The 27,901-nt window shown below is 48.5% G+C and overlaps 4 protein-coding genes across 4 annotated transcripts; 2 read left to right on the top strand and 2 right to left on the bottom strand.

The window, feature by feature from the left end:
• Positions 1 to 5,251: 5,251 nt before the first annotated feature.
• CGCS363_v004627 (Dynein heavy chain) lies at positions 5,252 to 18,412 on the top strand (the record flags this gene model as incomplete). Its single annotated transcript, XM_036636476.1, has 5 exons — positions 5,252 to 5,537; positions 5,601 to 10,024; positions 10,067 to 17,911; positions 17,963 to 18,386; positions 18,408 to 18,412. The coding sequence occupies 5 exons, from the start codon at positions 5,252 to 5,254 to the stop codon at positions 18,410 to 18,412; spliced, it is 12,984 nt and encodes a 4,327-aa protein (XP_036497807.1).
• Positions 18,413 to 19,605: 1,193 nt separating this feature from the next.
• Positions 19,606 to 21,219, bottom strand: CGCS363_v004626 (uncharacterized protein; the record flags this gene model as incomplete). The annotated part of the gene is made up of 1 exon (XM_036636475.1): positions 19,606 to 21,219. One exon carries the CDS (start codon positions 21,217 to 21,219, stop codon positions 19,606 to 19,608), a length of 1,614 nt encoding a protein of 537 aa, XP_036497806.1.
• Positions 21,220 to 22,032: 813 nt separating this feature from the next.
• On the top strand, positions 22,033 to 25,631 carry CGCS363_v004625 (Calcium-transporting ATPase 2; the record flags this gene model as incomplete). Its single annotated transcript, XM_036636474.1, has 3 exons — positions 22,033 to 24,510; positions 24,561 to 24,943; positions 24,998 to 25,631. 3 exons carry the CDS (start codon positions 22,033 to 22,035, stop codon positions 25,629 to 25,631), a joined length of 3,495 nt encoding a protein of 1,164 aa, XP_036497809.1.
• A 290-nt stretch (positions 25,632 to 25,921) lies between these two features.
• ATR2-3 (Cytochrome P450 monooxygenase ATR2) lies at positions 25,922 to 27,688 on the bottom strand (the record flags this gene model as incomplete). Its single annotated transcript, XM_036636473.1, has 5 exons — positions 25,922 to 26,540; positions 26,598 to 27,187; positions 27,243 to 27,331; positions 27,383 to 27,419; positions 27,464 to 27,688. The coding sequence occupies 5 exons, from the start codon at positions 27,686 to 27,688 to the stop codon at positions 25,922 to 25,924; spliced, it is 1,560 nt and encodes a 519-aa protein (XP_036497808.1).
• Between the last annotated feature and the right edge of the window lie 213 nt (positions 27,689 to 27,901).

The following is a 27,901-nucleotide window of genomic DNA, read 5'->3' as shown; positions in this document are numbered from 1 at the left end:
CTTAAAATATTTCTTATAATTTCTTTTTATAATTTAGATTTTTTATAATTTTATAAGTGAGATTTCTCTATTTATAAGAAACTTTTTATTAAAAAGTAATAATTAGGTTTTAAGAGATTATATTTCTTCTTATAGTTTAGCTATTCTTCTTAACTTAAGAGTTACTAATATAATATTAGGAGGGGAAGTAACTCTTATTAATAAGTATTTATAAAGTATAAGTATATAAACTAAACTATTTTTAATAAAAAGGAGCTTTTAGAGAGTATTTTATATTTCTTTAAGCCCTTTTTAGAAGCTTTTAAGCTTTTAATCTCTACTCTCTTATTTTATAGCTTTTTTATTATATCTATAGATTAATCTTCTTTTATAGCTATATAGGGCTAGCTAAGCTATATATATAAGCTATTTAAGCTATTTAGTTTCTAGAGAGTATAAAGATTTTTATATAAATTACTTTTTACTAAGAATATAGCTTTAAATAAGGTTTTAGGGGTTATTTTTATTACTAATAAACTTATTTCTCGCTTCTTTATATTAAAAACTCTTTAAAGAGCTTTATTAAGTATTATAAATAAGTTTATTAGTTCTAGAGAGAGAGGTAGTATTAACTAAAGCTTAAACTATATATTTATATATAATACTATTTTCTCTAGTTATTCTTAGTTAATTTTTTTTTTATAGTAGTTTTAATATAATTAAGGATTTTATTTATTTTTTTATTAGTTTCCTATTTTATAAAAGTATTATAAAATACTTTAATAAGCTAAGTAATATGTTTTTAGATTACTTTAAGGTCTATATAATAGAACTTTTCTACTATATATATTAGATTTCTACTATAAAACTTCTTTTTATTAAATATTATATCTTATATAGTAAATATTTTGCTTTTTAGTAGGTTTTATATATAGAAGGAATTACTTAATATATAGCTTAAAAAAAAACTAATAAACGCTCTTAGTATAAGTTTTTAGTATTTATTTCTTTTAAGTTAAGTATCTCTAGTTATTATATATATATAGTATCTATATACTTAAAAATATAAGAGGTTTAGCTATACTAAGTATAAGTTTTCTTATAATTAGAAGTAGCTATAGAAGAACTTATATAAGGTTTTCTATTTTTAATTTACTATTAATATATAGTTATATATATATATAGCTACTTTGCTAATTTCTAGCTAAAGTATATTTAGTAACTTTATACTTATTATTATTACTTTTATATACTGCTTAATAGTTATAATTACTCTTTCTACTCTTTTATTTTATATTTATATATATAGAGAGGATAGTTTAATCTTAATACTTCTTATATATAGTTCTTCTCTAATTTATTTATACTTTAATATTTTATTATTTACTTTAATTTCTTTAACTTAGATATTAAATATAGTTTAAAAGTAGTTTAGGAATTTATTTAAAGTATTAAGGAGTAAGTTTGTTTTTTTATTTCTTAAATAGAAGTTTTAAGCTAAACTTAAAGTTTTATTAATAATAATTATACTTAAGGTATAATTTTTATATCTTTTTTTATAGTTATAGAAGTTTAGAGTAATTCTCTTACTTAAAAAGGCTTATATAACTACTTTTTTTAGTATATATTATATTTAGTAATATAACTTCTTTTATCTATATATATTATAGTTAGTAGTTAAGATTTTTAAGTATTTATTTAATATTTAGACCCCTCTTATAAAGTTAGATAGATATTAGAGGGCTTCTAACCTTAAGTATTTAAGCTTCTAGTACTAAAACTCTACTAATCTCTTAATAAGTTTATAATATATTAAAGTTATATAGTTATATCTTCTTCTTAGTTTTAAAGCTTTATTTTATATAAAAGTTAATAAGGGTATAATTATAATAAAAGCTATTTTACTAAGTAGTTTATAATTAAGAATATATTAGTTATTAATATTTTTAAGTAAATATAAGAATATATAGTCTAACTTCTATAAATAGTTATTACTAAAGCTTATATCTTATTATATCCCTCTCTAATATAACTTTTATAGAGATATTAAGTTATTAATAAGTTTAAGATATAAAGTTATATTAAATAGTTATAGTTTTATTATATTATTTATACTTCTTATTAAGATTTTAGCTATACTATATATCTTAATAGGGATTTTATATATTTTAGCTTATAGGAAGTCTCTTATTAAAGCGCTTTATAAAGTAGTAAACTATCTTATATAATTAAATATATATATTATAGAGTTTAAGTTTAATATTATAGATCTTATAAGAGAGTATTCTTTTAATATTATAAATACTACTTTAGTATACTTTCTAGCTCTTTTATAGAGTTATACTAATTTTAAAGTATACTTTATTACTTTATAGATATACTTTATAAAAGCTTTATTATTCTTTATTTTTCTATTAAGGATATATTAGATAACTATTTAGGGTATTTATATTTTTAGTTAAATTATAATATTAATATAAAAGTATTTAGAGAGAGTATATATATTATAATATAGTTTATAGTATAGTTTCTCTATATTTTAAGTATTTAAAGGAGATTTTTTTTACTTTTAGTAAGTTCCTATTATTACTAAGAGTTACTTTAAGTTTTATCCTCTTTAGGAGCTTCTTTTATAGTTTATTTTATAGTTAATTATTTTATTAAGTTACTTAGATTTACTTAGTTAAAGTTCTCTATTTTAAACTATAAAACTAAATATACTTCTACTTATTTTAAACTTTTATAGAGTAGTTTTAAAGTATATAAGATATATTTAAGCGTTAGAAATAACTTTACTAACTATAAAGCTTTATTAAGTTACTAAGGGGAGCTTAGTTATATAGTAAGTAGATATCTATATATTAAAGTAGTTCTAAGTAAATATACTAATATATTTAGGAAATTAAATTAAAAAGTTTAGGTTATTTAGAATTTTATAGCTTTATTTTTTATAGATTATATTTTCTTATTAAGAGATTTATATTTCTATATTCTTTTTTATTAAAAAGAACTTTTAATTAGGAGCTATAATTATTATTATATATTTAGAGATTACTTAAGTTTTTTATTCTCTTTTATTATAACTAATATAAGTTTTTAACTTATAGAGCTACTTATTAATATTTATATTAATAGTATAATAATATTATAGAAGTTTTATAGATACTATCTCCTTTATAAACTATTAAACTTTTTATATATTTTTTATTATATTATTTTACTCTTTTTTAAAGAAGTTATAATTTACTCTAAGCTTACTATAGAGAATATAGTTTACTTAGGAGAGATTTATAAGTTTTATTACTTAAAGAGTTTTTATATTATTCTTATAGAGAACTATTATAGTTATATTTCTTTATATTAAGTAGTTAGAGATATAGGGGAGTTTTAGAAGTACTATAAACTTCTAGAAAATAAACTTATAAGTTTAAGTAGTATTTTTAGAGAACTTCTTAAAATTTATAGTATACTATAACTAATAGGAGTAATAAAAAGCTTAAACTTAGTTAATTTAAAGGACTTAATTTTTTATACTTTTTAGAGGGATTTTTTTACTATTTAGAGGTATTATTATATACTTATAAGCTATTCTTTAGTACTATAAATAGCTTATTAGTATATTAATTAATATAAATTAGACTATTAATTAATAAATTAACTTAAATATATATTAACTATATATCTTTAGGTATAGGTAAAAACTCTATATATAGTTTTTGTAGAGTTTATTGCTCTTATTAAGTAGATTATCTATTTATCTAGGCTGCCTCCTAGCGGCTAAGAAGCGCTATTTTAACCCCTGCAATCTAATAATCTAAGTTAAATTTAAAGTATTTTAAGGAGGTACTAGCTTATATAATAGAAGAAGGTCTCTAATAGCCTATTTTAGCTTAGATCTATGTAATAAAAAGACCCCTACGTTATATATTCGTTAAAAATACAACATATTTTACCTAAAAATATAACATACTGCTAAGAATATGGTGTACGTATCGCATCCCTACCTAGCAGGTGTCTGGGCCAGTCTAAGTCGATTAGTGGGGCGAGGGCGCGCGGGCTGGCGGGATGCTGCAGCTTAAGCTACCTTACCTTACCAGGGGCCGCTGCTAATAGGAAGACGATTAATAGTAATTTTGGGGCTCAAGGATAGCGGGAGTGGGCGTTGGTGGCAGATTGGACATCGCGTTGCGACCGCAGACGGTGCATTTCCCACCGATCTTTGCGTCTGATCGTAACGCTACGATGAGGACCGAGAAGCACGAGGAGCGAATGCGCCGTGGGCATTGTTGAGATGAGAGGGATGTTGTTGTCGATTATTACCTAGGTCGTCAAGGGCCCTCTGCTCTGCGTTGGCACATTTTGGCACAGTCAGCAACGAAACCACAGAGACTACCTAAGGCGTGCATATAGGCTTGCACTAGAGACCGGGCTTGATGCAGAATTATTTATGCCTGGCCGCGCCATGTGAGGGGCCAAGGACAGCGTGTCTGAGCTTCCTCCACAAGCATTCACAAAAAAAACGGATGCAAGGCAGCCAATCAAATAAGCCCCGCAATCCTCAGTGGGACACCACACGCCTTTAGTGGCCAACGCCTCCTGACACATGCTGTCGCGACAAGGATCCGTCCTGGTCGCGTCCATTGGGAAGGAAAAAAGAGAAGGTACCGTTTTCGCAGTCTCCCGCGCTTGAGTCGCTGCAAAACACCCATGAGGTACATGAATCACTGAGGTGCAGCTTTGCGTGCCTTCCATGCCCCTGACTTTTTGGACCGAAGGGTTCTGTAATAAACTAAAGGCAACGTGAAAGTGGGCCGGGGGACAGGTCGACTTTCCGGGGCTCCAGAGGTTTACTGCGACGGTTTAGAGTAGAAAGTCAACACTGCTGCAGGCGGGAAGACGTGGACCTTCCCGGAGACAACTTTTGGCGCAGCATCGACCGAGCCGCGAATAATTGACCCAACTTACCAACAACCACCCACCACCACCAAAAGAACATCGCGAAGCTCTCTCGACTAGACGATACCCCGAGAATCCACGAGGATTCATAACAACAAGCACGCTCCTTTAGCATCTTGTCTTCGTTTCTCTTCTTTCCTTCCATCTACACCGCGTTTAATACTGCGGCCGGCAACGCTCTCGCCCCTGAGGTTGCCTCTGACTCGACAGACCTAGCTGTCCACCACGACCTCTCGCCCGACCGTCACACCTACGATGATGCCGACCTCGTCTCTGTAAATACCGTCTTCTTCCGTCCGAATACACGTCTGCCGCCATGGAGGTGGCTTCTCCCTCGATCCCTGGCGCGAACGGCGTCGCCTCGCCCACGTCCGACCCCTCGATCGATCCCGTCCGCGTCGTCGACCACATAGCTCTCGCATGCCAGATAGCTCTCGGCGCAAACCAGGAGGACCTCGAGAGTCCCGGCAGCTTGCTTCACAAGCATCGCTACTCTGACACCCTCCAGCGCTGCGCCCGCTTCGCAACCGATACCCCCAACACCTTGTACATTCAGAAGGATATCCTGCCGGCCTCTGCGATACAGAATGGAGAGGACTCAAGTTCGTCGCCCGCTGCCACGAGCTTATCCACCGTGGCCAATGTTGCTAACCGAGTTCATGCAGAGCCTCCGTCCTACACGTACTCTCTGACCACCGAGATCTCCTCGTCCCCGACAACCGCGTCTGTCCTCGTCCTGCTCAAGCAACGGCCTGGCCCCATCGATCCCGTGCTCCCTCTTACCTCCCAGATTCTCCTCACTAATCTCCCAGGCCCTGCTACTCTGAACGCCACCGCCGGCGAGCAGGGTCCTTCGACCTCGCCTTTCGAGATTCTTCACTCTTACGTTCACAATGCGCTGGCGCCGTATTTCGATGCCAACACCCGGAGCCAAATCACCAATGGCGCCAGGGGAAGGGCCGACGTCGACTCCAAGACTGGAATTCCCGTCACGAAGAAGAGGTGGAACGATCTGGAGCTGAGCTTGTTGCATCTGCAGCAGAATGTCGAGATCCCCGAGGTCTCCCTCATGTTCCACACGATGGTGCAGAACGCGCTGGAGGAGGCCGAATCTCGACACTCTAAGCCAACCCTCGATCTCATCCCGGGCGCCGTCCTCTCCGACAGTACCTTTCTCAACAGTCTCCAGAACAACGTGAACAGCTGGATCAAGTCGATCCAGGTCATTACGAGAATGACCAGGGATCCCGCCGACAGCGCCAAGGATTTCAAGTTCACTGCTAGCCAAGAGGTCAACTTTTGGTTGTCGATGGAGTCCGCCCTGGAGGGAATCGAAGGACAGCTCCGCAGCGAGGGAGTTCTTCTGACGTTGGAGATTCTCAAGCACGCGAAGCGTTTCCAGGCGACTGTCAGTTTCACGGCCGACACGGGTCTGAAGGAAGCTATGGAAAAGGTCCAGAAGTACAACCAGCTCATGAGAGACTTCCCGCTTGATGAGCTGCTTTCTGCCACATCCATGTCCAAGGTGAAGGACGCTATCGTGCAAATCTTTGGCCACCTGAACAGGAAGCTGAGAATCTGCCCTTACCCCATTCGTAGGGCACTGCCTTTGGTGGAGGCCATCTCTGGCGATTTGGACGAGGTTCTCCATCGATTGCTACCGGGGACCGAGCTCGTCAACCTTGATTACTCCGAGTTCAAGGGTATCATGAAGTCTTGCGACGACATCTTTACTACCTGGGATGAGAGCATCAAAGAGTTTACCAACGTCGCCCGTGAAGTTACGCGTCGCAGAAACGAGAAGTTCATCCCCATTAAGGTCAACCCCAAGCATGGCGAGCTTCAAGGACGTCTGAAGTACGTCAGCACTTTCCGTGACAACCATGAGCAACTGCAGCGCACCATTGTCAATGTGCTCGGCCCCAAGGCCACCGTGAGCGGCCTGACCGAAACGACCGGCACTAATGGCGTCGTTGTCGTGGAGGAGATGGGCGACGTGGATGCCGTCGAGGAAGTGAAACAGGCGTGGGAAGCGTTGAAGAACGTCGACCTTCTGGACGTCTCCGCCGAGGGTACGGAGAGATGGGCCAAGGCCGAGAACATGTACAATGAACGGACTTCTCGCGTCGAGAACTCCATCATTGCGCGTCTCCGAGACCGTCTGGCGACTGCGAAAAACGCCAACGAAATGTTCCGCGTCTTCTCCAAATTCAACGCTCTTTTCGTGCGACCCAAGATTCGTGGTGCCATTGCTGAGTACCAGAACCAGCTCATGGAGCACGTCAAGCAAGCCATTCATGGCCTTCACGAGCGCTTCAAGCAGCAGTATGGCCACTCCGAAGCACACGCCATGGCTCAACTGCGTGATCTGCCACCTGTTTCTGGAGCTATCATTTGGGCTCGACAGATCGAGCACCAGCTGGACAACTACATGAAGAAGGTCGAAGACGTTCTTGGTGTTGAATGGGCCATCCACGCCGAAGGTCAGAAGCTTCAGAGCGAGAGCAACTTGTTCCGCAAGAAGCTCGACACTCAGACCATTTACAAGGCATGGCTTGACGACGTCCAGCGCCGGCAAATCTCCATCTCCGGCTTCCTCTTCGACATTCGCCGCATGAGAGCAAACGGTGGCAACTATGAGCTCCTTGTTAACTTCGACCCCCAGGTCATCACTCTGTTCAAGGAGACCCGTAACCTAATGTGGCAGAACTATGCTGTGCCTCACTCCATCAACAATGTGTCCAAAGATGCCAAGCGCGTATACCCCTTCGCCGTCAGCCTTATGGAGAGTGTTCGTACCTTCTCGCAAACAATGCGCCAGATCTCTGAGATGGGCGAGGAAGCGGTCCTCGTCTTTGGATACAGGAACGACGTCTACGCCCTTGTGGCCAGGGGTGTTCCCCTCAGATGGGAGTCCTTCGTCAACTCGCATGAGATTTTTTTCTCTACCAAGAATAATGCCAATTTGCCGTCTGTCTCCGAGTTCGGTTTGTCGAAACCATCAGAGAGCAAGCACAGCCTGTTCATCCGCGAGTTTGCTGCGGCCGTGTCTTTGCTTCAGGCCAAGACCGCCTCTCTGGCCTCGATCCACGCCACTGTAGAGAAGGCCCTTCTTGAACTCAACACCTGCCCCTACGAAGCGGACGCCTTTACCTCGCGCCTGGAGACCATCCAGACAGCTGTTGACCAGCTGAACCTGGAGCAATACGTCAACCTCCCCTACTGGGTTGAGAACATGAACCAGAAGCTCAAGGATGTGCTCCTGGCTCGTCTTCAAGATGCCATTCTTACCTGGATCCAAGCCTTCGAGGACGAGTACCTTGACGACGGCCGCCGGAAGCAAGTCATGGACAATGGCGAGGCGCCAACTCCCCAAGGTCCAACGATCAAGCGCCTGGTCCATGAGTTGTCCATGCGGAACCAGGTTATCTACTTGGATCCTCCGCTGGAGTATGCCCGCTCGAGCTGGTTCGTACAGTTGCACGAATGGCTAGGAATTGTTTGCAACCTGAAGAAGGTTAAGGCTACGCGTTACCAGATGACCCTTACCACTACAACACTGGACGAGCCTCGTTTCGACGACCTGCCTGGCGAGTGCACCGATTTGCTCAGCCGCGTCTACGTTTCTGTGGAGAAGAAGATTCAAGAAATCAGCACATATGTCGACAAGTGGCTTCAGTTCCAGTCCCTATGGGATCTTCAATCTGAGCAGGTGTACGAGGCCCTTGGCGACCAGCTCGCTCGATGGCTGCAACTCCTTCAGGAAATTCGCAAGACCCGCCAGACTTTCGACACCCAAGAGGTCAGCAGGCAGTTTGGCCACACGACGATTGACTACGACCAGGTGCAAACCAAGGTCAACGCCAAGTACGATCAGTGGCAGCACGAGATCTTGATGAAGTTCGCCAGTAGGCTCGGCAATCGCATGCGCGAGGTCCACGCTGATATCGAGAAGGCCCGCCGCGACCTCGAGGGCCAGGGTCTTGATGCCTCATCCACGGCTACAGCCGTCCAATTCATCACTGTCGTGCAGGCTTGCAGGCGCAATGTTAAGCTCTGGGCACCCGAGATTGACATGTTCAGGCAAGGACAGTCAACACTTGTGCGACAGCGTTACCAGTTCTCCAATGACTGGCTCCACATCGAGCAGATTGATAGTTCTTGGGAATCCTTGACCGAAATCTTGGACAAGAAGTCCAAGATTGTTCAGGACCAGACCGATGCCCTCAGATCCAAGATCATTGCGGAGGACAAGATTGTGAACGACAGGATTGCCGAGATCGCCGTGCAGTGGAATGACGAAAAGCCGGTCTCTGGAACCATCCAGCCTGACATTGCGTCTGCCACTCTCACCACTTTCGAGAGCAAGATCTCCAAGTTGCAGACCGACTTCGAGATGGTTGCTAAGGCCAAGGAGGCTCTCGACATCCCTGCCAGCGCCGATACCTCTTTGGGTACCATCCTGGAGGAGGTCCAGGATTTCCAGTCCGTCTGGTCTAACCTGTCCACCATTTGGGCCAGTCTGAACGAGACGAGAGAGATCTTATGGACGGCTGTCCAGCCCAGAAAGATTCGCTCCAAGATCGACGACCTCATCAAGAGCACCAAGGAGATGCCCAGTCGCATGCGTCAGTACGCTGCCTTCGAACACGTTCAGACCATCCTTCGCGGCCTCCTCAAGGTCAACTCTCTGCTTTCAGATCTCAAGTCTGAAGCTATCCGGGACCGCCACTGGACGAAGATTTACAAGCAAATCAAGCCTGGCAAGCGATACTCGCCCGTTTCCATGACCCTCGGTGATGTCTGGGATCTCAACCTGGTCGCCACAGAGGTTATTGTCAGGGACATCATTACCCAGGCTCAGGGTGAGATGGCCTTGGAGGAGTTCCTGAAGCAAGTTCGCGAGACATGGTCCAACTATGGACTGGAGCTTGTCAACTATCAGAACAAGTGCCGCCTCATCCGTGGCTGGGATGATCTGTTCGCAAAGTGCAGTGAGAACTTGAACTCTCTCCAGGCTATGAAGCACTCTCCTTACTACAAGGAATTTGAGGAGGAGGCAAGCTCTTGGGAAGACAAGCTTAACAGAGTACACGTCCTCTTTGATGTTTGGATTGACGTTCAAAGACAGTGGGTGTACCTGGAGGGAGTCTTCACTGGTAACGCCGATATCAAGCATCTGTTGCCTGTGGAGTCTTCCAGATTCCAGAACATCAACAGCGAGTTCTCTGCCGTCATGAAGAAGGTCTACAAGCAGCCTTACGTCCTCGACGTTCTTCAAATTCCCAACGTCCAGAAATCTCTCGAGAGACTCGCAGAATTGCTCAACAAGATCCAGAAGGCTCTTGGTGAGTATCTCGAGAAGGAGCGTGTCTCCTTCCCTAGATTCTACTTCGTTGGTGACGAGGACCTCTTGGAAATGATTGGTAACAGCAATGACACTCTCCGTATTGCTAAGCATTTCAAGAAGATGTTCGCTGGTCTCTCGGGACTGATCATGGACGACGAGACTATCATCTCGGGCTTCACGTCCAAGGAGGGCGAGGCGGTGCGGCTCAAGAAGGAAATCTCTCTGGCCAAAACGCCCAAGATCAACGACTGGCTGGCTCTCCTGGAAAGCGGTATGAAGAACACTCTCGCAGAGCTCCTGGCGGAAGCTGTCGAGCACTACACTCCTATTTTCGAATCTGAGAAGATCGAGATGTCTGCGATGAACGAATTCATGGAGGCTTTCCCCAGTCAAATCGTTGTTTTGGCCACCCAAGCCGTCTGGACCACCGTTGTGGAGAAATCACTCGCAGACGGCGGCAAGACGCTGCAGTCACTCTATGAACGTGAAGTACAAGTGCTTCGTCTGCTGGCCGACACCGTCCTCGGCGATCTTGAAGTCATCCAGCGCAAGAAGTGTGAGCAGCTTATCACTGAGTGCGTTCACCAGCGTGACGCTATTGAGAAGCTCATCAACCTCAACGCAACGGCGCCGACTCACTACTTCTGGCTGCTCCAGATGCGTTACCACTACTCCCCTGATGGTGACTTCCAGCAGCGTCTGCAGATCAAGATGGCCAACGCCAAGCTCAGTTACGGTTTCGAGTATCTTGGAGTTCCCGATCGCCTGGTCAGAACGCCCCTCACCGACCGCTGCTTCCTCACCCTCACCCAAGCTCTCTGCCAACGTCTCGGTGGATCTCCCTACGGACCTGCCGGTACCGGTAAAACGGAATCAGTCAAGGCCCTTGGTCTCCAACTGGGTCGCTTCACGTTGGTCTTCTGCTGTGACGACACCTTTGATTTCCAGGCCATGGGTCGTATTTTCCTCGGTATTTGCCAAGTCGGTGCCTGGGGTTGTTTCGACGAGTTTAACCGTCTTGAGGAGAGAATCTTGTCCGCTGTTTCGCAGCAGATCCAGAACATTCAGCTTGGTCTGAAGCAGGGCGCCGAAGACGACAAGGCTCAGATCGAGCTGGTCGGACGTCAGCTCCACGTCAACGCCAACACTGGTATCTTCATCACCATGAACCCTGGCTACGCCGGTCGTTCCAACCTCCCCGACAACTTGAAGAAGCTCTTCCGCAGCGTCGCCATGTCCAAGCCCGACAAAGAACTCATTTCCGAAGTCATGCTGTACTCTCAGGGTTTCAACCAGGCTAAGCAGCTGTCCAAGCAGACTGTGCCTTTCTTCGACCAGTGCTCTGCTAGACTGTCGAAGCAGGCTCATTACGATTTCGGTCTCCGTGCCTTGAAGAGTGTTCTCGTTAGCTCTGGTGGCTTGAAGCGTGCGCGACTGGCAGCTAGTGACGGCAGCATCGGCGCTGAAGAGGTTGTTGAACCAGAGATCATCGTACAGAGTATTCGGGAAACCATTGCTCCAAAGTTGATCAAGAGTGATGTCGAGATCCTCACCGAGGTTGAGGAGACTTGTTTCCCTGGCGTCAAGTATGTTCCCGCCAACTTGGAGAAACTGGAGGAGGCCATCCGAACTCTCGCTGCCGAGAGACAGCTGGTTGTCAACGATACCTGGATGACCAAGGTCCTTCAACTCTACCAGATCCAGAAGATCCACCACGGTGTAATGATGGTGGGCAACTCTGGTACGGGTAAATCTGCTGCCTGGACTCTTCTGCTCGACGCGCTCCAGAAGGTCGAGGGTGTTGAGGGCGTGCAGCATGTCATTGATTCCAAGGTCATGTCCAAGGAGGCTCTGTACGGTAACCTCGACTCTACCACGCGCGAGTGGACAGACGGTCTCTTCACCAGTATCCTCCGAAAGATCGTCGACAACCTCAGAGGCGAGGACTCCAAGCGTCACTGGATTGTCTTTGACGGTGACGTCGACCCCGAGTGGGTTGAGAACTTGAACAGTGTTCTGGACGACAACAAGCTTCTAACGCTTCCCAATGGTGAACGTCTCAACCTGCCTGCCAACGTCCGCATCATGTTCGAGGTCGAGACTCTCAAGTACGCCACTCTTGCCACTGTCTCTCGTTGCGGTATGGTTTGGTTCAGCGAGGATACCGTGTCGCCCGTCATGATGCTCGACCATTACCTCGAGACATTGCGCTCCAAGCCTTTCGAGGACCTCGACGAAGACAGTGTCGGCGCCGGGCAAAGCCCCGCAAAGGCTCTGGCTGTCCAAGAACAGGTTGCCGATCTACTCAAGGCTTACCTCGGCGGGGAGGACTTCCTCGTCCAGGCGCTCAAGGAAGCCGAGAGTTTCAACCACATTATGGACTTCACTGTTGCTCGTGTTCTGAACACGCTGTTCTCTCTGTTGAACAAGGCTGTTCGTGACATGATTGAGTACAACGCGCAACACTCCGACTTCCCCTTGGACCCCGAGCAGGTCGAGGCCTTCATCGCCAAGAAGCTTCTTCTTGCCCTCGTCTGGGCTCTGACTGGTGACTGCCCTCTTAACGACAGGAAGTCATTTGGAGATGTTGTCGGTGGTCTCGCCAACTTCGGCAACCCTCCTCTGGATGGCTCCAGCTCGCTCATTGACTTCGACGTCACCCTGCCTCAAGCGGAATGGTCCCCTTGGCAGAACCAAGTGCCGACTATTGAGGTCAACACCCACTCCATCACCCAGACTGACGTCGTCATTCCCACGCTCGACACAGTTCGTCACGAGGATGTCCTCTACTCTTGGCTGGCTGAGCACAAGCCGTTACTGCTTTGCGGTCCTCCCGGTTCGGGTAAGACTATGACGCTGTTCAGCGCTCTTCGCAAGCTTCCCAACATGGAGGTTGTCGGCCTCAACTTCTCCAGCGCCACCACCCCCGATCTCTTGATCAAGACCTTCGAGCAATACTGCGAGTACAAGAAGACCTTGAACGGAGTTATGCTCTCGCCCACTCAAATTGGCAGATGGCTCGTCATCTTCTGCGATGAAATCAACTTGCCCGCTCCCGACAAGTACGGAACTCAGAGGGCCATCTCCTTCCTCCGCCAGCTCGTTGAGCACAACGGCTTTTGGAGGACATCGGACAAGTCCTGGGTCACGCTTGACCGCATCCAGTTCGTCGGTGCCTGTAACCCTCCCACCGACGCCGGTCGTACTCCCCTTGGCGCCAGATTCCTCCGCCACGCCCCTCTTATCATGGTCGACTATCCCGGAGAGCTTTCACTGCTTCAAATCTACGGCACTTTCAATTCTGCCGTCCTCAAGATCATCCCGGCGCTTCGCGGCTACTCTGAGCCACTCACGCAAGCCATGGTCAAATTCTACCTGGAATCTCAGAAACGCTTTACACCAAAGATCCAACCTCACTACGTGTACAGTCCTCGTGAGTTGACAAGATGGGTCAGAGGTATTTACGAGGCAATTCGGCCTTTGGAGACACTGTCCATCGAAGGTCTCGTCCGCATCTGGGCACACGAGGCTCTTCGCCTGTTCCAGGATCGTCTCGTTGCCGAGGACGAGCGCCAGTGGACCGACGACGCTGTGCGACGTATCGCTCTTGATCTGTTCCCTACCGTTGACGACCAGAAGGCTCTTGGTGGGCCCATCCTCTTCTCCAACTGGCTCTCGAAGAACTACGTCCCTGTTGACCGAGAGCAACTTCGTGACTTTGTCAAGGCCAGACTCAAGACTTTCTGCGAAGAAGAGGTTGACGTGCCGCTTATCCTGTTCAACGACGTCTTGGAGCACGTCCTCCGCATCGATCGTGTCTTCAGACAGCCCCAGGGTCATCTTATCCTCATCGGTGTCAGTGGAAGTGGAAAGACTACTCTTTCTCGTTTCGTGGCTTGGATGAATGGTCTGAAGGTCTTCCAGATCAAGGTGCATGGCAAGTACTCTGGTGAGGACTTCGACGACGATCTCCGTGATGTTCTCCGACGTTGCGGTTGCAAGGGCGAAAAGATTTGCTTCATCATGGACGAAGCCAACGTTCTTGACTCCGGTTTCCTTGAGAGAATGAACACCTTGCTTGCCAACGCCGAGGTTCCTGGTCTCTTTGAGGGCGACGAGTTCGCTGCCCTCATGACAGCTTGCAAGGAGGGCGCTCAGCGACAGAACCTGCACCTTGACTCGCCCGAAGAACTCTACAAGTGGTTCACTCAACAGATTGTCAAGAATTTGCACGTTGTGTTCACCATGAACCCGCCAGAGGGTGGCCTCGGCTCCAAGGCCGCAACCAGTCCTGCCTTGTTCAACCGTTGTGTGCTCAACTGGTTCGGTGACTGGTCAGACCAGGCCCTCTTCCAGGTCGGCCATGAGCTCACCACCTCCATGGATCTGGACCGTCCCAACTTCCAGGCACCGGACACCATTCCGGTGGCCTACCGCGCCCTTCAGCTGCCTCCTACGCACCGCGAGACCATTGTCAACTCCATGGTCTACATCCATTACTCCCTCCAACGCTTCAACGCCAAGCTACTCAAGCAGCAAGGCAAGGTTACTTTCCTCACGCCCAGACATTTCCTGGACTTCGTCGCCCAGTACGTCAAGCTGTACAATGAGAAGCGTGAGGACTTGGAAGAGCAGCAGCGCCATCTCAACGTCGGTCTCGAGAAGCTCAGAGACACTGTCGACAAGGTTCGCGACCTCAGGGTCAGCCTTGCCGAGAAGAAGACTCAACTCGAGAAGAAGGATGCTGAGGCGAACGAGAAGCTGCAGCGCATGGTTGCCGACCAGAGAGAGGCCGAGCAGAGGAAGAACACTTCCTTGGAGATTCAGGTCGCTTTGGAGAAGCAAGAGGCCGAGGTTGCAACGCGCAAGAAGGTTGTCTTGGACGATCTCGCAAGAGCCGAACCCGCTGTCGAGGAGGCAAGAGCTAGTGTTAGCAACATCAAGCGTCAGCACCTTACCGAAGTTCGATCCATGGGTAACCCTCCTCAGGGTGTCAGACTCGCACTGGAGTCTGTCTGTGCCCTGCTTGGTCACAAGGTCAACGACTGGAAGATGATTCAGGGTGTTATCCGTCGCGACGATTTCATTGCCAGCATCGTCAACTTTGACAACGAGAAGAACATGACGAAGCCTCTTCGTCTCAAGATGCGCAAGGATTTCTTGTCCAACCCCGAGTTCACTTTCGACAAAGTCAACCGTGCCTCCAAGGCCTGCGGTCCCCTCGTGCAGTGGGTTGAAGCACAGGTTTCGTACTCCGACATTTTGGACCGTGTCGGCCCTCTCAGAGAAGAGGTCGATCAGCTTGAGGAGCAGGCTCTGCAAACCAAGGCAGAGGCCAAGGCTGTTGAGAACACCATCAACACCCTCGAGTCTAGCATCGCCCAGTACAAGACGGAGTACGCCGCGCTCATTAGCGAGACACAGGCCATCAAGTCAGAGATGTCCAAGGTTCAGTTCAAGGTCGACAGAAGTGTCAAGTTGCTCGACAGTCTGTCTTCGGAGAGAGTTCGTTGGGAGGAGGGAAGCAAGTCTTTCGAGACTCAAATCAGCACCCTCGTTGGCGATGTCCTTGTTGCCGCCGCCTTCTTGGCTTACAGCGGTCTCTACGACCAGACTTTCCGCAAGTCAATGATGGATGACTGGCTTCACCAGCTTCAACTCTCAGGCGTTCAGTTCAAGCCGCATAATCCGGTCACTGAGTACCTATCGACCGCTGATGAGCGCTTGACCTGGCAGGAGAACAGCTTGCCTGTGGACGATCTGTGCACGGAGAATGCCATCATTCTCAAGCGGTTCAACCGTTACCCTCTCATCATCGATCCTTCTGGCCGAGTCACCGAGTTCCTGCAGAAGGAGAGCAAGGACCGCCGCCTCACTGTCACCAGTTTCCTGGATGATTCCTTCACCAAGCAACTGGAGAGTTCGCTGCGTTTCGGCAACCCAATTCTCATTCAAGATGCTGAATACCTGGATCCCATCCTCAACCAGGTCTTGAACAAGGAGTACCAAAAGACTGGCGGACGTGTTCTTATCCAGCTTGGCAAGCAGCAGATTGATTTCTCGCCTTCGTTCAAGATCTACCTATCGACTCGCGACCCCTCCGCCACCTTCCCTCCCGACATTTGCTCTCGTACCACCTTCGTCAACTTTACCGTCACGCAGAGCTCTCTCCAGACCCAGTCACTTAACGATGTGCTCAAGTCGGAGAGACCTGATGTCGATGAGCGCCGATCTAACCTCATCAAGCTGCAGGGTGAGTTCAAGATTCATCTCAGGCAGTTGGAGAAGCGTCTTCTGCAAGCCCTCAACGAGTCTCGCGGCAACATTCTCGACGACGACAACGTCATTGAGACCTTGGAGACTCTGAAGACAGAAGCAGCAGAGATTTCCGACAAGATGAGCAATACCGAGGGTGTCATGGCCGAGGTTGAGGAAATCACTCAGCAGTACGGCATCATTGCCAGGTCCTGCAGTACTGTATTCGCCGTGCTGGAGCAGCTGCACTACCTCAACCACTTTTACCAGTTCTCGCTCCAGTACTTCCTCGACATTTTCCACTCCGTTCTTCATGGTAACAAGAACCTCGCCAACGAGACCAACCACAACATTCGGCGAGACATCATCGTCAAGGATCTTTTCGTCACCACGTTCAAGCGGACTGCGCTCGGCCTGCTTCAGAAGGACCGAATCACGCTGGCCATGCTGCTTGCCCAGGCGTCGCCTTACAAGATGGACAAGACCTTAATTGACGTCATCCTTGATGATCGCGTGGAGGGTAAGGATCTCTCAACCGACAAGGAGGCGAGAGAGGAAGCTTGTGCCCGAGCTGGCCGCATGACTGTGCTCAAGGATAAGCTAGAGCACATCACAAACGAGCAGTGGGAGAAGTTCTTCTCTGAGGAACTGGCCGAGAACTTCGTACCCAAGATCTGGGACGACAATGTCGAGCCTTTCGATCAGGCCTTGCAGTCTCTGCTTCTTGTCAAGCTCTTCCGCCTCGACAGGTTCGTGCCTGCTGCAGAGCGCTTTGCCGCCCTTGTCTTTGGTGCCGATATCTTCGATATTGTCGAAGATCTCAAGGAAACTGTCACCCAGGTACCTGCAACCCGACCTATTTCTTTGGTCTCCAGCCCTGGTTTCGACGCCAGTTACAAGGTCGACAACCTCGTTGAGAGGATGCGAGTCAAGTGCACCAACATTGCCATGGGTTCCAACGAAGGTCTGGCAACCGCCGACAAGGCCGTCAACAATGCCGCACAGCTGGGCAACTGGGTCTTGGTCAAGAACGTCCATCTTGCACCTACTTGGCTGCAGAGTCTCGAGAAGCGCATGGAATCACTCAACCCTCACTCCGAATTCCGTCTCTTCCTTTCCATGGAGTCGAGTCCCAAGATTCCCGTCAATCTGCTTCGCGCGTCGAGAGTTCTCATGTACGAGCAACCTGCTGGTGTCCGTGCCAACATGAAGGACTCCATGTCCTCTCTATCAACCAGGTCTGCCAAGGCCCCCGTCGAACGCACCAGGCTCTACCTGCTGCTCGCCTTCTTGCACGCAGTTGTTCAGGAGCGTCTTCGTTACGCACCTAATTTGGGTTGGAAGGGTTTCTGGGAGTTCAATGACAGTGACGTAAGTTTTGTTGGACACTGAATTTTCTAGGATAATGCTAACATGCCTCAGTACGAATGCTCCGCATTTATCATTGACACCTGGATCGAGAACGCTGCTGGCAACCGCACAAACATTGCCCCTCAGAGCATTCCCTGGGAGATGATCCGGTACCTCGTGACCGAAACCTACGGTGGCAAGATTGACAATGAGGGCGACTTCAAGCAGTTGAACCAGCTTGTCCACTCATTCCTGACACCGTCCGCCTACGACGTCGGACACAAGCTTGTCGAAAGCGCAGAGGGCCAGGAAACCAGTCTTGAGGTTCCATCAGGCACGTCTCTGCCGGACTTCATGGCATGGATTCACAAGTTGCCTGAGCGCGAGCCGCCTACATACCTCGGCCTGCCGGCCAACGCCGAGAAGCTGCTCCTGGTCGGTCTCGGAAAGAGTCTCATTGGCAACTTGAGGAAGGTGACGGAGTTGTTGGAGGAGGGTGAGCAGTTGATGGTTGAAGCTTAGTAAGCTTCAGCAGATCGTCGAGTGTGGACATGGTCTGGCCCCGCCTGAGACAGGGCCGTATTTCCTTTTGTAAAGACTCTAGAGCGCGCAGCGCCGTCTTTTACTTGTTTAATCGTCTAGACTGTCGGGGGACATTATCAAACTACTACTACTACTACATCATTATTGGCGTATCACCGGAATGCGGCTAAAGGTTGAATCGGGGGCACAGGATGGGTTGCGTCGTCCGTTTGTCACACTGATACCCCAAAGCTCAGATTGATTCCCCCTGTTTGCGGTCATTTTCATCGTGGGTTTAGAGGTGTTTACAAGATAGAATGGTCGCAATTTATATTGTTTGTGCAACGTTTTGTCCTAGCTTCTGTGAAGTCAAATTGGTCATTAGATCTCTTCTTGGGCATGACGGTTTAGTTGGTGATTCTTTGCGGTTTTGAAGTATGACACATGACTTCGGTGCCCAAAGTAAAGCCTCAAGGGATTTGAGGTTCGTTGCCATGGGGCTTTAGAAGTTGGAAGCTCGTTCGTTCATCCACTTGACGCCGAGAACTCGACTTTTAGCGGTAGAAGGTGGCAGTGGGCTTGGTAAAGTTCTGTTTTAGAGGATACGGAGAAAAACACACTTTGACGCTGTTACCCTCATGTTTGGTTTTACGTCCGTGCTTCAGGGAACATCGCCACATCAAACTCCAGAACTACGCTTTAGGCCAGGACGTACGAGGGAGTTGCTAAACTGCTGTGTCTCGCTCGCTATGTGCTTGAACAAAAAGAGGCTTTGAGACTTAGTTCCATTGGTTGAGGGTCTCGCTCTCCGACGCTGTCCGAAGGTAGGCACCATCATCAGGCTTTACACGGCGGAATTAGACGGATCGTCCGATGCCCGCGGAGACGAGAATAGTGGGAAAGGGAGTACAGGGCGTAGGGCTGAGCAACAAAGAATAAGGGATGGAAAGCGAAACCGAGTTCTCTCTAAACGGCCTATCAACTTTGTGGGTGATACTGGGGTGGGGGCCGAAAGGGGGTGCTGGAAAGAAAAAGTCGTAATGTTGAGAGGGGATCGTCAAATTATCATCGAGCAGACATCCACACCCGTTGGGCCAAGCTTGCTCCGCCACTCTGATCGTTGAAACATGCATACATGGGTTTTAAATGTCGTGCCTCGGCTTATCATATTTAGAGACGATCCTCGATAGTAATCACTCGCCGCCCTTTTCTGCAGACGTTGCCTTTACAGTGACCATCAGAGGCTCCCCATTGCCCCTAGCTGAGCGAACTAGTGCTTGGAACTCTCCGTCATTGACAAGGTCTTTCATCTTAATCTCCCTCGTCCTTCCTAGACTCTCCAATTCATCCAACCGGTCCAACGTTGCTTGAAGGTGCTCCTCAAAGCCCTCTTGCGCGCAGATCTCACGGAATGCATTTTGCATGGGCACCGAGTCAGCCCGGACGATTGAGTTGGAGTCAATGGAGAAGATGTTGACGTGATCGTGCCGCTGAATCAGGTCCGGCCTGGTCATGATCTGTCTCACCTCGTGGAGGGGTATCTCTGGCAGCCGGCCGTCGGTGATGCCCTCCCGGACCATGTTCTTCTCCTTCTCGACAAGAGCTTTGGCCAGCACCATCGCAGCGGCTGAAAAGTCCTGCTGGTCCTCGGCGTTGTCGTCAATATCACCACCCAGAATCCAGCACTGCCCGAGGAGCCAGCGCTTTTCCCGCTCGCAGATTAGGTCGCAGGCGTGGAGCATGTCCTCGGACCGGGCCACGTGGTCGAGGAAACCGACACGCCCACCGATTTTGTTGTAGACATGGTCTAGGATTTTCTGCGGCACAGCCTCCTTGAAGACCTTTGCTCGGAAGTCTTTGAGGGAGGCCAGGGCGGGTCCACGGGGGATGTCGTGGATGTCTGCTACGCTCAAGCGCGTTGCTTGCCACCTGAGGCGCTCTGTAATGCTGTGATCGTCGCTCGTAAGTACCACTGTCACGAGGCGGCTGGCGGCCCAGAGTTCGGCTCGCTGTTGGATAAGCTCGAGTAAGTTGCGGCCGTGGTCGTCTTCTCGCAATAAATGGACGCGGTTGATGACGAGGATGAGAGGCTTGCCGGTACGCGCCCGCCTGGTCAACGCGACTTTTTCCATTTTGTTGAACGCTCTTTCAATATCAAGAGTGGCTGTTGAGTCACGGGGGCCCTTGAAGTTGAACAAGCTTCCGACGTAGTCCTCGTGGAATTCATAGTCGAGGGCTTTGCCGAGGCGGAGGCGGAAGATTTCTGGATCACCGTGGGCTTCGAGCATGGCGATCCCGTCGCCGTGAACTCGCCTCATTGCTTTCAGTATCATGGATGTTTTTCCAGAGCCCCTTTCCCCGGTGATGAGGTGGTACCGCCCCTGGAGACTACCATCTAAGATTGCATCGACGAGAGGCTGTTCGGTTCTCGGAATCCATTCGTGGTGGCCCAGTTCATTTTCGTGTAAAGCTGCTTCCAACTGGAGTTTGGAAGGAACTGCATGTCGCGCAAGCGCGATGAGCTCAGGAGTAGAGAATCCTGCACTAAATGCGTTCTCCATCTTTTGTAGCACGAGATACTTGTAGTAGGTATGGTAGGAATATCCTGCCAAACCAAGCACAGCGATTGAGCCAAACGCAGTCGCACTTCCCTCGACAACCTTGAAGAAAGTTTCTTTCCAGCCTGAATTGGCAGATTCATCACGGTCACCTTCCTTTCGGGAGTTGTGCTGGGATGAAGATGAATCCGCGCCTGGGTGTTCCTGTTTCACGACAATGACACGAGGAGGGGGCTGGCCGTTGGGCATGCGAGCCTGCAATCTCGCAATAAGTTGAAGCCAGCTTGCAAAAGGGGATCGATCCCGGATCTTACCCTCCAATGCCTCGGGAGAGGGTAGCGTCTAGCCATGGGCGTGCGATGGCTCTCTTAGTCTTGCTGCGGGCGTCTCGCAGTTTGCGTTGTTTTCGTCGGTGTAAGTGGTGAGGTGGTGGTGGTGGTTGGTTCCCAAAGCTTTGCGATCCACCAGGGCAGTGCAACGGGCTGGCTTTAAAGACTGTACGTGCCTGTCGCGTTTGCACCCAGGGTCCGCTTTGAAGCAAGCGAGTGGCAGTACGGCGCACTATTGGGGTCGGGAGACGATGGCCAATGTCTGTACACAACGTAGCGATTGGGTGTGGAGAGGTGTGCGGTGAATGTAGCAAATGCGATACATTGATTAAGGTGTTCATCCCAGCAGTAGCAGGGGGTAAACGGGAACAAAGTCTTGTTGTGGTGCACACGTACCCTTTTCTCTATTCGGCGGCTACCCACTTGCTGATTATCTTGGCTTTTTACAATTTCTATGTACATCACGGCACACTCCGCCGTCTGGTCTTGGCAAGCCATTCCACCCACGACTGCTTGGCAAGTCCGGCCAGAGAGCCTTTTTCCTGGGGTATCTCCTGCCTCAAATTATTGCCAAGAAGACATTTGTTGATATGTAACACACCTCAGTTGCTCGACCGGAGAGATATCTCCAAGAGCCATCAGTCCATCTTTTACAGCCTCTAACGCTCCTTCGTTGCCAATTTTCCAAAATTCAACCATCTGCGAACTTTGGTCTCTATCCCTTCCCGACACAATGACGGCGATGGAGGACGAAATCACATCATTGCCCCCTACTGGTTCGACGCCTGATGGTCGAAGGACCACCATCACGACACATGCGGCCATCGAGAAGCTCGACGACGAGGACAATGCTCTTGGAAGCAAGTTCGCCTTCTCCCCATCGCAACTCCACCGGTTGATCGAGAACCGCAATCCGAGATCTCTAATAGCTTTTGGGGGCTTGCAGGGCCTTGCAGTGGGCTTGCGAACCGATGTCAACGCAGGCCTCGGAGTCGACGAAGATATCCTCGATGAACATCCCACCAGTGCAGAAACGGGTGCAAATTTCAAGAGCGCCAGTGCCCAAACGAAGATAGACCAAAAGACAACAGAAGTCCCAGGTCAAATTCCTGGCAACTTCACCGATCGCCGTGCAACATACGGCGAGAATCGTGTACCCAGGAGAAAGCCCAAGACCTTTCTGCAACTTCTTTGGATGGCCTTCAACGACAAACTCATGTTCCTGCTTACCGCCTCTGCCGTTGTCTCCCTTGCCCTAGGCATTTACCAGTCCGTCGGAAGCGACGAACAAGGAGCACGGATTGAATGGGTTGAGGGAGTGAGTATTTTGGTTGCTGTTGTGGTCATCGTGGTTGCGACTGCCGTCAACGACTATCAGAAGAACTACAAGTTTCAGAAGTTGAACCAGAAGAAGGAAGAACGCATGGTTACCGTTGTTCGATCTGGCAAACACCAGTCCATCTCCATCTTTGACGTCCTCGTCGGCGATGTATTGCACATCGAGGCCGGCGACGTTGTTCCCGCTGACGGCATTTTGATTCAAGGATTTGACATCCAATGCGACGAGTCCGCTTTGACTGGCGAGTCAGATTTGCTGGTCAAGACTCCAGCCTCCTCATCAATCGAGAACGACAACGATCCTTTCATCCTCGGCGGGACAAAAGCAACCATTGGAGTCGGAACATATCTCGTATTGGCTGTTGGTGCCGGCTCGTCGTACGGCAGAATCATGATGTCGCTCCACGACGACGTTGAAGAGACTCCTCTGCAACAGAAGCTTGGGGTATTGGCTAAGTACATTATAAGATTCGGCTTGATGGCGGGTGGTATTTTCTTTGCAATCGTGTTCGTCCGGTTCCTTGTCGATCTAAAACACATCCAAGGTGGGCCCAAAGAGAAGGGGCATGCCTTTTTGGACGTTCTGATCTTGTCCATCACGATTATCGTCATTGCAGTACCCGAGGGTCTCCCACTGACTGTCACCCTGGCTTTGGCTTTTGCTACAACAAGAATGCTTAAGGACAACAAACTCGTACGGCTCCTTCGATCTTGCGAAATCATGGGCAACGCTACAACAGTCTGTTCCGACAAGACGGGTACCCTAACCCAGAACAAGATGAGCGTTGTTGCAGGTATTCTCGGACCGGCAGCATTGTTTCGAGACGTTGGCTTCCCATACGGGCACGACCACGACATCCCTTTAACCAACGAATTCACTGCATCCCTGCCGAACACTATTCGAGAACTGATTAAGACGAGCTTTTCCCTCAACTCGACCGCGATCGAAACGACTGACTGCAACGATTTTGTTGGTTCAAGCACCGAAACTGCACTTCTCAAGTTTTCTGTTGAGCATCTTGGCATGGGAGATGTCAGTGAAGAGAGGACCAACGGAAACATTGTGCAGGTTATTCCCTTCGATGCCTCAAAGAAGTGGATGGCTGTTGTTATAAGGCTGGGCGATGGTCGCTACCGAATGCTGGTTAAGGGTGCTGCAGAAGTCATTCTGGACAGATGCGTCGACATTTTGAGCGATCCCGCCTCTGGCTCCGACGTAATAAAGATGACCCCTAACAGCATACAAAGACTGAAGGCCATCATTCTTGGCTTCGCCCAGCGGTCTCTGCGAGTTGTTTCCGTGGCATACAGGGACTTTGATCAGTGGCCCCCAGTGGCTTCAAATACAACGATCAGTCTCTCCGACTTGGTTTTCATCGGTGCTTTTGGCATCCGCGACCCCCTACGGCCTGAGGTTATTGAGGCTGTCCGACAATGCCAGTCCGCTGGTGTTTTTGTTCGAATGGTAACGGGTGATAACTTCTTCACGGGCACAGCTATCGCCGAAGAATGCGGAATTTACACGGCTGGCGGAATAGCCATGGATGGACCGACCTTCCGGAAGTTGACGTCGAGACAGCTCGATCTCGTAGCTCCACGTCTCCAAGTCCTCACTCGATCCAGCCCCGATGACAAAGTACGCCTGGTAACTCATTTGAAGAGTCTTGACGAGGTCGTGGCTGTGACCGGAGACGGCACGAACGATGCCCTCGCATTGAAGGCTGCAGATGTGGGTTTCTCCATGGGCATATCTGGAACCGAAGTCGCCAAGGAAGCATCCGCGATTGTTCTAATGGACGACAACTTTGCATCGATTGCCAAGGCAATCTCCTGGGGCAGAGCCGTCAACGATGCCGCCAAAAAGTTTCTGCAGGTTTGTGGCATAGTCTTCCTGGCGTTTTTGACGCTAACAAATCGAAACAGTTTCAGTTTACCATCAACGTTACGGCCGGCCTTCTTACTGTTATATCTGCACTCGTTGGTGGCACGGACGCATCTGTCTTCAGTGTTGTCCAATTGTTGTGGATCAACCTGATCATGGATACGTTCGCTGCGCTGGCCCTCGGTACCGACTTTCCAACTCCCGATCTGCTGAAGCGGAAGCCCGAGCCGAGAGGAGTTGCAGTCCTCAACGTTACAATGTGGAAGATGATTCTAGGGCAGTCCATCTACCAGCTTGTGGTCATCTTCACGTTCCACTACGCAGGAGAAAGCATCTTCCGATACCACACCGAGCAACAGCAGCGACAACTACAAACCATGACCTTCAACATTTATGTGTGGATGCAGTTCTTCAATCAAATCAAGTGAGTCGAGCTCAACGGAGAAACCTGGCACTGCTTGGACTAATAGCTTCGCAGCTCCCGGCGGATCGACAACCGATTCAACATCTTGGAGGGTATTCTCCAGAATCCTTGGTTTATGTTTGTGCAGGCTGTGACACTGGCTGGACAAGTCATAATCATCTTTCTGGGTGGAGAAGCATTCCAAGTTGCTCCTCTTACAGGAGCTCAGTGGGGCTGGTCTCTTATGTTTGGAGTTCTCACTATTCCTGTCGGCATGCTGATCCGTCTCATACCTGATTGGCTTCTGAACGCAGCTTGGAAGATGTTCGCTCTTCCATGGAAATCATTTACGTCACGTCGTACGGAGCCAGCGACTGCTACACGCAGTCTCGGTCCAGTGGTGGTACTCTTCAACAGATGCTTGGGCCCTCGAAAGCAAACGGAAGGAGAAGACGCTATTCAAACCACCCGACAGAGTGCTGGTGCACCCAATGAGGACCCTGGCAAGTCAGGCGACCCAGCCGAACAGCAACTGGATCTTGAAGGGATCGTTGAAGCTCTGAGGTACGGTACAGCTGAGGTCAACGCCGGAATCCAGCTGCATCCAGACACTCGGAAGGATGATCCGGTTCTTGTCGACTTGAGACAGATGGGTATTCCGCCAAGTCAGAACCCTTCTCTGTGGCAGTTCATGGGATCACAGCTTTGAATCCATCGCTGTCATGACGGTACATTCCACTTTGTTGCGAGGAATCATGTGAGGTATGGTGGTCTTCAATAATACCTGGTTGGCGTAGACACTGGGCCGTTACGCAAAGATAGCTTACTACCCATCGTCGCTAAATACAACCACAAAATCACCGGCAAGAAGTTACAATAATGCGTGACATGTCCAAGACGCCCGCGCGATGTGACCTTGTCGTCATGACCGCACGACCTGATGTTCAGCCCAAAAAGCCCTACCACCACGCAGACCCGTCCCTGAGGAGCTTGCTTAACTCACTCTTTCGGTGCAGTGGCTTTCCTCACCATCATTGTCTTCGTATGATCCGGTTCAATCATATCGCCTCTTACAATATTCTCGTAGCGATGTTGTACCCCATCTGGCATTCGGATATCGTACTCGAGTAGAACTCTCGCGAGGAGCATCTTGATCTCGGTGGCAGCAAAGAATCGTCCCGGACACGCGTGGCGACCGAAGCCAAAGGCCATGTTTTCCTTGGTCAAAGACACGAATTGATACTGTTCCTTATTGGCGTACTGCAACGGATCGCTGCGCATCTCGTCGCGGATCGATACGAAGCGGTAGGGGTCGAATAGGTTTGGGTCGGTGTAGTGAGAATCATCCTGTAGAGGACCGACCATGGGCACCGCGATGTTGGTGCCGGTGGGGAGATAAGTGCCGTCTTTGAGCGTCACTGGTTTTGTGATGGTTCGTAGGAAGCTGATTAAGCTGGCGGGATTGAATCTTTGGGACTCTCGCATGACGGAATCGAGGAGCTTCATCTGGAAGAGGGCGCTGGTTGTCCATTCGTTTTCATTCGCGGCGAGTACGGACTTGATCTCGGTTCGGAGAGCGGGAATAATGTCGGGACAGCGTGCTGCTATATCATACAAGCTTTGATACAGTTAGTCTCATGATATATCGACTGTTTGGTGGACGAGAACGCCTTACGTATGAGTGGCTGCCATTGTCGTGGTATGGATGGCGACGACGCTCAAGCTAAGCTGCGTCTCGGCGAGTTGCTCATTGCTGTCCATGCTAAACTTGCTAGATTTGGCGATGAACCATTGCAGCATGTCCTCTGGTGCCTCGGTACCTTCGGTGTTCAACCTCTTACGTTCTTCAATGACTGGAACCAGGACTTGAGCTGCACGGCGTCTGTGCTCGGCCAGCTTCTTGATCTCGGGGATATAATGCTTGCCGATGAAGCGCAAAAACTTTGGCCATCTCTTGACCTTGGCTGCGGTCGTGAAGAGGTCGATGACAAACATGGTACTGGCCTCTAGGTACTCCTTCTTGTGGCAAAGCTCGGGGCCGATGAAGATGCGACCAGAGATGATGGCTACCATGTTCAGCAGTTTGTCGTACAGCACCACTTCCGTCCATTCGGTGCAAGAACCGAGCGAGTCCAAGACCGTACGTTGGATGTGACCTGATAGTGTGACGGCGACTTTGGCCAGACTTGGAGTGAGGTTCGACTTGATGACGTTGAGTAAAAGGGGGTTGATTGGGTGATAGTCTGTCCATCTCGTTTCGCAAAGCTGCAGAATAATTAGCATCAACCGTGCAACCGTGGACTCGGGCGGCTCTACTAACAGCCTCCAAGAGAGGAACGTTGTTGACGGTGTCGTCGGGCATTTTTCGGAGATCGTCGCAATGGTGAAGCGGGATCATGACGATGTCGCCTGTAATGGTGTCAGCTAGTGTTGGCCGTCGGGAAGTTGCTTGCTTCTTACCATCAGCACCTGTAATACGCCAGATTGACGACTTGAACTTCAGAGATTGAGGTTAGTCCAATGATCTCTGAAGACTCTTACATGGATAGAAACCTTCTGATAGCCTTCTTCATAAAGTTTGGTGGCCATCGCAAAGTACATCTTGCGTCGCTTTTCATAACCGCCAGCTTCCTTTCCCACTAGCGGAAAACTCGACAGACTGCTACTTGTTGAAGACAGAAACGCCAAGGTGATGGTAAGGAGAAAAGTCGCGAGCAGAGTTCCGACGACAGCGTTCACGGGCAACGCGGCGTCGGACGAACTCATGGTTGATTATCGGAGGATCTATCCTCTAAAACCTTTGAAGTGAAGATTGGATGCAAGAAGTGCAAAGATTGTGGGCAGCGTCTGATGCTTGGAACATGTGGCTTTGAGCTTCGAAGGGAACAACATATGTATTGCGAGCTATCTGATCGATGCCGCTGATTCAGCGGACCATTTCCCACTTGCCAGGATACTTCAGTCACCATAGCTGATAAA

Source organism: Colletotrichum siamense (assembly GCF_013390195.1).
Source record: "Colletotrichum siamense strain Cg363 chromosome Unknown KSG_Cg363_contig03, whole genome shotgun sequence".
NCBI lineage: Eukaryota > Fungi > Ascomycota > Sordariomycetes > Glomerellales > Glomerellaceae > Colletotrichum > Colletotrichum siamense.
This window is presented reverse-complemented; position numbering and strand designations above follow the sequence as displayed.